Here is a 10,388-nt window from a genome sequence, read left to right as displayed (position 1 = left end):
TACTTCATCAGAATGAACATCTTAACTGCCTAAAATAGTCTTACTTTAGTTGTACTTGAAAGATAATTGATATCTTGACTACTTTGAGACTCGTATCTAAGATACCAGTCGAATCACCCAGACAAACAGCTAGGCTGCAGTGATTTTGACTACTTTTCTTGACTTTAGTGGACTGGATTGAGTGGTGTATAGAAGATAGAATGGCATGAGCATGGTTGCTTACTACAGTAGTCTGTCTATAGAGTTGTGTCGTTATTGAATTCTTCTTGCTTTAGTTGTACTTCATCAGAATGAACATCTTAACTGCCTAAAATAGTCTTACTTTAGTTGTACTTGAAAGATAATTGATATCTTGACTACTTTGAGACTCGTATCTAAGATACGAGTCCAATTACACAGACCATCAGCTAAGCTGAAGTGATTTTGACTACTTTTCTTGACTTTAGTGGACTAGATTGGGTGGTGTAATAGAAGATAGAATGACATGAGCATGACTGCTTACTACAGTAGTCTGTCTATAGAGTTGTGTCGTTATTGAATTCTTCTTACTTTAGTTGTACTTCATCAGAATGAACATCTTAACTGCCTAAAATAGTCTTACTTTAGGTGTACTTGAAAGATAATTGATATCTTGACTACTTTGAGACTCGTATCTAAGATACCAGTCGAATCACCCAGACAAACAGCTAGGCTGCAGTGATTTTGACTACTTTTCTTGACTTTAGTGGACTGGATTGAGAGGTGTATGGAAGATAGAATGATATGAGCATGACTGCTTACTACAGTAGTCTGTCTATAGAGTTGTGTCGTTATTGAATTCTTCTTACTTTAGTTGTACTTGAAAGATAATTTAAATCTTGACTACTTTTCGACTCGTATCTAAGATACCAGTCGAATCACCCAGACAATCAGCTAGGCTGCAGTGATTTTGACTACTTTTCTTGACTTTAGTGGACTGGATTGAGTGGTGTAATAGAAGATAGAATGACATAGCATGGTTGCTTGTTAGTCAGTCGATAGAGTGATTGCAATGACAGTCTCAATCTCGACATGGTCGATGCAAGATCAACCAAGAAAAAAGGAGTACTGTACTGGAATAGTTGAGTAGAAATGCTTTACGTAGCCCTCTACCCTTGTCTCCACTACTATTGAAATTGTTAGTGCACATGTTACCAGCAAAACACAAACATCCGCATACTTACTTCACCACTGGTTTTATTGCCATTTTTTTGGCTCATTTTGATTCAGTAAAGGACCAAAGAAATCAATCAATTGCTTGAATTGGAAAGACGAATCCACTCCTTTTCTCCTAAGTAGTCTTCAATTGAACAGTAGCTTAATCCACTGACTGTTTTACTTGCCAATGTCTACCGGCAATGGCCGCTGGTCGGTTTATATACGTTCGGCTTCGGGTGAGTTTGGTATTAGGCCAAGGGCCGACTTGACGAAGGGTGTGTGACTGTGAGGTTACTGTTCCATTCAAGTCATACTGCTAGTCAATTTGGTAGATAATTGTTAGCCGATTGTCGATCGTGAGTGGATAATGGACGAGCGAGAACGGTCCCCCCCTCTCCATCGTCTATATCGTGTTCCTTTCATGCGTTACGACAACTGGATTGAGTAAGCAACAACGCACAGATGGTCAATGCGTATCACTCAACCGTAACGGTTCGTTACAGTACGGAACGGATCAACATCGATGATGTAACATGAGATCAGTCATGGCGATTGCATTGATTTATAGATGGCCATTTTCTATCTTGTCCATGGATTGGATCGTAATTATGACAAGAATCGGAGATGATGGAATGGATAATTCATTTTCTGCCTTGTCTATGCTATTGCTAGTTGTTACAAAATGACTTGTGACAACGATCAAAACCATGGATGAGACAAGAATCGTTGATGATGGAATGGATAATTCATTTTCTGCCTTGTCTATGCTTTTGCTAGTTGTTACAAAATGACTTGTGACAACAATCAAAATCATGGACGAGACAAGAATCGTTGATGATGGAACGGATCAACATCGATGATGTAACATGAGATCAGTCATGGTGATTGCATTGATTTATAGATGGCCATTTTCTATCTTGTCCATGGATTGGATCGTAATGATGACAAGAATCGGAGATGATGGAATGGATAATTCATTTTCTGCCTTGTCTATGCTATTGCTAGTTGTTACAAAATGACTTGTGACAACGATCAAAACCATGGATGAGACAAGAATCGTTGATGATGGAATGGATAATTCATTTTCTGCCTTGTCTATGCTTTTGCTAGTTGTTACAAAATGACTTGTGACAACAATCAAAATCATGGACGAGACAAGAATCGTTGATGATGGAACGGATCAACATCGATGATGTAACATGAGATCAGTCATGGTGATTGCATTGATTTATAGATGGCCATTTTCCATCTTGTCCATGGATTGGATCGTAATTATGACAAGAATCGGAGATGATGGAATGGATAATACATTTTCTGCCTTGTCTATGCTTTTGCTAGTTGTTACAAAATGACTTGTGACAACGATCAAAATCATGGATGAGACAAGAATCGGTGATGATGGAATGGATAATTCATTTTCTGCCTTGTCTATGCTTTTGCTAGTTGTTACAAAATGACTTGTGACAACAATCAAAATCATGGATAAGACAAGAATCGTTGATGATGGAATGGATAATTCATTTTCTGCCTTGTCTATGCTTTTGCTAGTTGTTACTAAATGACTTATGACAACGATCAAAATCATGGATGAGACAAAAAATTCCTCTTGATCATCAAGGAGAATTGGTCAATGAGCCATTCTAAATATTGTACTGTAAGAAAAGAAAAATGACGGCTAGATTCATGATCATTTGACTCTTACGTCGATGCTTTGGAGAGAGCTACATGGTGTCTGATTGAGAACTACTATATCTAGCTATGGGAAGACATTGTTGTAAGATTTGTCTTCAACAGCCCTAGTAAGAAGAGGAATCGAAGTAATTTCTTACTTTTGACCTCGGTCGAGCTAGCTGCCTTCAATTCATTGAAGCGATTGATCAACTTAACACCATTACGACGGTGGCCGATGGAGGCTAGAATTTGATATAATACTCTAGACACGGCTAGATGAATTATTATTTTACTCTACGTCGATACTTTGGAGAGAGCTTCAAAGTATCAGAACTACTGTATCTAGCTGTAGGAAGACATTGTTGTTCGCGTTGTCTTCAACAGCCCTAGTAAGAAGAGGGATCCAAGTCATTTCTTACTTTTGACCTCGGTCGAGCTAGCTGCCTTCAATTTATTGAAGCGATTGATCAACTTAACGCCATTACTACGATGGCCGATGGAAAGCAACAATTTGATATCATTCTCCAGGAGTAGTTTAGCACTAGCACAGCAGTACTGTTGACAACAAGGTGCCAAGGTGGATTAACTTGCCGTTGTCAACGCATTACTGCCAGACTGCATCCTATCCAGCAGTCTAGGGAGTCTAGTAGTAGACGGTAGTGTGTTTCTTCACTTGCTTACTTCTCATACTAAAGCTCATACTGCATACCGGAAATAAGCTGGAAGGCAGTTGATGCATTGCAGCTGCCATAACTTGGGATTGGCGGAATAACTGAAGGAAATACTCTATTCTTACTATTACTAATATCACTTAATACGACAAGTAGCAGCTAGCAGCTTGAATATTACGCTTTGCAGCAAATCCTTCATTATTTTACACAGCTTTGGACCTATTGGAAACAGGTGTGGAGTACTTTTTGACTGGTTAGCCTACTTGACATAGACTTTTTGCATTTGGAAACAGCTGTGTAGAATCCAATTGTAGCTCTCTTTTACTCGTTGCAGGACTGTTGGGTGTTGTTTTGTTACTGATATACCGCAGCATACAGATATCAGTACCAAATAGGATTGAACATTGCCGGAAATCCCTTATTTGACGTGTCTATACACGGCCTTTTGCTCTTCAAAACCAGGTGTGTACAGTAGCATCGAGCTGTTGTGTTGCTATGTTTCGGAATTGTTTCCATGACTAGTATATTATACGCTATGTGTTACTATGGCTCATTTTATCATTCACAAGTATATTGGATAGTGATTTAGAAATGAAGATGAATTATTTCCATGACCGTACATTAGATACTGATATAGAAATAAACATAAATTGCTTCCATGACCGTATATTCGATACTGATATAGAAATAAACATGAATTGTTTCCACGACTGTAAAGTATATTGGATAATGATATAAAAATGAACATGAATTGTTTGCATGTCTAGTACATTATACGTGCTGTGTTATTATGGCTCATTTTATCGTTCACAAGCATATTGGATAGTGATATAGAAATGGATATGAATTGTTTCCATGACCGTACAGTACATTAGATACTGATATAGAAATAAACATAAATTGTTTCCATGACCGTATATTGGATCATGATATAGAAATGAACATGAATTGTTTGCATGTCTAGTACATTATACGCGCTGTGTTATTATGGCTCATTTTATCATTCACAAGTATATTGGATAGTGATATAGAAATGAATATCAATTGTTTCCATGACCGTATATTGGATAATGATATAGAAATGAACATGAATTGTTTCCATGACTAGTACATTATATGCGCTGTGTTATTATGGCTCATTTTATCGTTCACAAGCATATTGGATATTGATATAGAAATTAATATTGCAGTCAATCTTTGATCGCCTTGGCACAGCCTTTTATCGTTGAGGAATAAGTAAGTACTGAAGTATCGAGCAGTCTCGTTGGTATTTTGTTTTCATTATGACTGATTTATCGTTAGCTAGGATATATTCATGTACAAACTGCATTCGTGGACGTTGCAGCTAATCCTTCGTCTTTTTTTACATATCCTTTTACCTATTGAAAATAGGCGGCATCGCCTGTAATATACCTGATACAGGGTACAGTACTGCTTTCTTCCCAACTGGCTACGATTAGAATGAAATACTCTTCCTCTGGTCACGTTGAATAGAAATACAATACTGCACCTATGGATGTTGCAAAATCATGGATGCAAACGGATGATGAAGGGGATAGCTCAGATTATACCATTGATGCAAGCAGCAGCGGCACTAATCGAACCACCGGTGCAACCCAAAATCGTCGAGTGTCCATTCTTCAACAACGAGATTATTGTAAACAATTTTGTTCCCCATTAACTTCTGTTCGACAATTCCAATCCAATTATCTAAAATCCATCCACAAGACCGACCTGGACAGGAATTTACTTGATTTAGATGCCAATGATATGGCCTCAGCCATGAATTTACCTATTGAGACTGTTCAAGAATTGAGCCAAGTCTGTAGGTTGGTGTACAACTCTTATAGTTACACTAAATCTCAATACTCTACTTACGTGTAATGGTGTCAAAGCCCCATCAAAAACTGAAAGCAATGTTTGCTCCAATGTTGCATATACGATATCCATGCTGATGATATACCAAGTGTAGAAGATGTAATTTCTGTCTACTTACACGGATAGAATATAGTCATGGACACTTGGTCACCGAGATAATAAATAAAAGACGATTAATCAACCTATTTTTTTCTTTTTAATAGTGTCGACCAGTTGAAGGTCAGTTTTCAATACCCCAACGCCAGTTAAGCTCACTCTGATAGGATGTATCATAATAAAAGAGTCATCTTGTGGAGGAAATGAATTCATAGCTATCCATAAATTACCTCATCATGTTGTGCTAGTGTTGCAACTACTGTCATTATGTACCAATTTTCATTGCGCTATACTATAATTAGTAGCAATTAATCTTTCTTATACGCGTATGATGTGACAATTGACCAGTTCGCGCGCAGTAGAGATACATTCGAGTTGCGTAGAAAGTACAGTATGTAGGATTAACAAATTTTTGCAAACGATTGCAAGTTATCACTATTTCTTATGGCAGTAGTTGACTGTTGTTGAACTACCTAATATTACCAAATCTTTTACAACTAATATTTGTCACACAATACTATTTTGCCTAAAATGATCTAGTGCCCTGCAGAAAATGAAATAAGCCTAGAAGATGCATCACCAGATAACGTACCTGAAGGCGTCGAGCTTAAGGCTATGATGCAGTAAGTTGAACTTCTATATAGGATCAATCCTTTTTATCTACCTGGTCTATCTATCTGTAAGATAGTATATCACACATGGAACAATGCAATTGATGCACTCAATTTTTCTCCTACGTTAAAATGCCAACATAATGTTACTATCGATAACTTAATCTTTGCCACGATCGAATTTCATTTTATAGCCAAATCGAGGTACTGAAGAAGAAGAAGCGATCTAAAAATATTAACTACTTAAATAATAAGGTTTGACTATTAGCAGTACGAGATATAGAGAATTGGAATCTCTTCCTTTAGCTATTGAATTATTTCTCAATCCGTTATTGATAAAACCATATCAATTGATTCTAGAATCAGCCACATATTGATAGCGTTGATGCAAGAGTCTGTGATATTGAAGATGGAGAAGTCTTATTGATTGTTGCTGTTTATCATCCAATTAGGGTAAAATGAATCATTTAATATTAATCAGCACAATAAATCGGACATACCGTTTCAATTAGTGAAGAACTGTATAAAAAGTGGAATATTGTAGTTTTAAAAGCTTGATTTAACCAGTGTCACTGTAACATTCATTGACAAATTCTAAACTCTTTTCATTTCAGTTGGTAAAGAATCAGGAATATAGCGTTATTGGCAGTCAATCGCTAAGTGAATTGCGCGATAAAATCGAATGCTTTAGTGATGAAGTTGTAACAACGGAATGTAGTAGCAATCCAGATATGGTATCTTCTGAACCAAGAGCAACAGTATGTACATTTATGCTGTACAATTTTTATGTAATCTAAGCATTTTAACGATGATTACCTCTATGATCTACAATAACGATACATTCGTATACTGTCAACATAATTTTATAATTGTTTTACTTTCACTGGTAGGAAATCTCGACATCAGCCTTCTTTTTTATTGAAAATGTCTTTTACAATGATATGAGACATCTTTTATGCAAAGACTATAGCAAGTACTTATTAACTACTGTACTGGATCAATTACAGCTGATTTACCAGCTTAATATTCTATTAACCTTGAGACTCATTTCAATAAATTAAAGAGATTTAAAGAATCGACTTATTCGTTTACTTGCTTTCATAATCAGAATAATTATTGACTGGGCCAAGAAAAATAGTGAATGGGTAGACAAAGGACTTGGTGTACCATCTTCTAAATTAATGACAGAGGTGAAATTTATAGATTTGAAAATCCGTTTGGGTTATCCATATCTTTTTTGTCATCAAGGGGACTGTGAACATTTAATTATTTTTCAAGATTTACGGTAAGAAATCTTCCGACATTGAGCGGAAATACCGGCTATTTCTATGATTTATTCCCCCAGCAAAATCAGTAGTTTAAATGGTATTGTTTTTACGCCATAGATTACTTTCAGAAGGAGACATTCAAAGCAAGGCAATCTATCCTGTATCATTATTTAAAAGTCGGCCACGGCGACAAAAATGTCGTATATGTGATATGTTTATAGCTAAGTACGCATGAGAACTATTGAATGCTTTATACTTTATTATAAAACTAACAGAAAACCGTTATTAGTATTATTGATTGTCTTTTTTACTCGATACTGATTCTGTTAAGGTGGATAACTTTCAACGATCGACTAGCTTCGTCAGACCCATCCTTTTTCTGTAATAAATGTTTCCGTGCTCTTCACTATGGCGAAGACGGCTCGAAAATTTATGATTTTGAAGCCTATTCCTACGTTGATGACTATATATAGCTGTTGTACGTTTGATAAAATTTTAGCCCTTAATTAAGCATTCTATTGCTATTTCTCATTCCATAGTAGAAACAGTGATTGTAAATTATTTCAGTATCTAATACGATAGTTATTGATGTTGCACTCTAATTGCAATAAATTATTGTGAATATCAAAGAGAACATCTATCTAGTGAAAATTGAATTAAAGCATGCTTTTTTTCTCCTATTTCATAAATTAATAATGTTGCTAGATATTTATTAGCCGACACAGGCTATAATATATTTTCTATTGAATGAACGTTCAAACTTGTCTTGGCTTCATCTGGAAGCAATTATACCATTATAGAATAAAAAAGTTGTTATTATGATCTTGTTCGTATTTGTGATAAGCTAGCTTACAGTAATTAATGGAATTCAAATATTTCATGTTATGCATCGCAGTAAATTATAAGTCTAGCAATTTGATGTATTTATTGGACATGCAGCCATTACACAAATATCATGTGTTGGCGCTCATAGCATGCCAGCAGAACTTCATGCAATCAGGATCTGCCATGATTTCGTGTTCTGCTGTTACTCTCTTAGACGGTATCTCTTCATTGTGGTGTACCACAATCTATTCACGATTGTTAATCTAATTTTATTTTTAATGCTACTAAACCCTTCAAAAAGCTTAAGGAAGATCATAAGTTATTCCATAGCATAGGATGTAATTTCAACGGAATTTTATTTTATAATGCCGTGATCGACAAGCAAAGAGCCGATTCGTAGCCTTAACAAATGATATAATTTTCAATTTAAATTAATCATACGAATTTCATAGTTACAGAATGAAGAGAGGTACTACTAATAATAATGATAAAACAGTATTATACAATTCAAAATTAACTGTATAAGACATACGGCATATTATGTAGTTACGTGAAAATTAGCTACAGAATCAGTATACACCTTAGATATGCGTAGTAAATAGATTTAGCGATGACAGTTGCTAATAAACTACTTGCAACATTATTTACACAATAGATGGTTTAGCTAGAAATATAGCATAGGCAGCGATTACATACAAATAGAGTTATATCTAATAAATGTATTTTCCTTGGCCTTAGGTTTCTATTGTATTGGATACTGGATATGGATTAGGTATGCATGGACAACGCTTATATGAATTATCATCATGCATAGTAGCGAAGAGCATTACCATAGCACCTGATGGCCATCACTTTATAGTGCACTTTATGCAAGTTAAGGAGGTTGATGAAAGCGATTTGCAATGTACTTCACTACAATTAAATTTGTAACGCATTGAAACGATGTATTTAGATTAAGCGTGTCATAGAATTTCCGTCATTTCTAATTAACTATCATTTGGTTAGAGATGGAATTGCAGATAGTCCCATATTCCAGTTTCGTAAGATGAGATTGTCTACAATAAATCATACAGCGTCTAAATTCAAAGTAATATTAATCCACAATAACATTTAGGGTTACAGGTATAAAAAACTAATGCAATAAATCATACAACGTCTAAATTTGAAGTAATATTAATCCACAATAACATTTAGGGTTACAGGTATAACAAACTAATGCAGTTATTCGTAGAGATTTTGCTATAATTACGTTTTAGTATGTAAGACTCTAGCATTATTAATCCATGGTTGGGAAATTATGATAATCGGTAAGTAACACATAGAGCTTAGATTGATTAGCTTTTTAAGCGCTATTCTGCTGTAATAAATAAGTAGCATAAAATGCATTCAAGTTGTAAAGTTTAATGCTTCCTTTACTTGTATCCACCTACTAATCGTTAATGGTGATTTTCGTTTCCATTTTGAAATCGGAACCAATAGAATTGCGATATACATTGATCCGAAGTGACCTCAGTTATGAGTGTAATCATTTCAGGTTTAATACGAATCACAGGATGGATCCTATCTTGCAATTCTAACATTATTTACTTTTCGAAAAAATCTCGAAGATGATCCACTGTAGTCGAAATAGTAATGAAGGTAACTCTATCTTGATAAGGATAACTGCATACAGAAGTCGCGTAACCACAAATTATTTTAGCATACTCGAAGGCGGAAGCAGCTAATATCGAAGATTTAATATGGTTAAATCGATAAGTCGGTAGTATCTTTAATAGGACTTGATTTGCTATATTTACTAATTCGATATAAGTTTGCTGGCTGAATTGATGATAGTGATGCTGATGAAAATGAATGATATACTCGAGGAAATGTGGAGCAATTGGTGGTGATAATCGGAAATCGATATAATTGAGGATAATTATTTCCAATCGTTTCATTTCTGCTTTCTTATAATAATGCGTGCATGATGTTAAGAATTCTTCCATTTTCGGTGGCTGACATTCTTCGACCTTGCAAGCAATCATCATGCACGTTAGACCAACCAATTCGAAGCAATCTTCTGTTACTGTTACGACTTTCAAGAATCGATCCAGATAGTTGACAGCCATAAATAGCGTATCCCGTTTTATGTTGTGCTTTCGCGATAAATTAATCATAGAGCTAATTAATGCTTCTCTCTGAGTTGGCGTAAT

General features: G+C 35.4%; 3 protein-coding genes across 3 annotated transcripts in view; 1 reads left to right on the top strand and 2 right to left on the bottom strand.

The window, feature by feature from the left end:
* Positions 1–3,259, bottom strand: part of TRIADDRAFT_50865 (uncharacterized protein) — a gene marked incomplete at both ends in the record, with an annotated part of 9,542 nt that extends 6,283 nt beyond the window's left edge. The window contains 2 exons of the mRNA XM_002116313.1: positions 1,491–1,492; positions 3,206–3,259. Coding sequence (XP_002116349.1) covers positions 1,491–1,492; positions 3,206–3,259 — 56 coding nt within the window. The remainder of the gene's footprint in view (positions 1–1,490; positions 1,493–3,205) is intronic.
* A 3,482-nt stretch (positions 3,260–6,741) lies between these two features.
* Positions 6,742–7,392, top strand: TRIADDRAFT_30987 (uncharacterized protein; the record flags this gene model as incomplete). The annotated part of the gene is made up of 3 exons (XM_002116392.1): positions 6,742–6,861; positions 6,994–7,076; positions 7,212–7,392. Coding segments are annotated over 3 exons (384 nt in total), but the record flags the coding sequence as incomplete, so codon positions are not given.
* A 2,498-nt stretch (positions 7,393–9,890) lies between these two features.
* Positions 9,891–10,388, bottom strand: TRIADDRAFT_5539 (uncharacterized protein; the record flags this gene model as incomplete). Its single annotated transcript, XM_002116312.1, has 1 exon — positions 9,891–10,388. A coding segment is annotated over one exon (498 nt), but the record flags the coding sequence as incomplete, so codon positions are not given.

The sequence above is a fragment of the Trichoplax adhaerens genome, genomic scaffold, assembly GCF_000150275.1.
Source record: "Trichoplax adhaerens TRIADscaffold_15 genomic scaffold, whole genome shotgun sequence".
NCBI classification, from domain to species: Eukaryota; Metazoa; Placozoa; class Uniplacotomia; order Trichoplacea; family Trichoplacidae; genus Trichoplax; species Trichoplax adhaerens.
This window is presented reverse-complemented; position numbering and strand designations above follow the sequence as displayed.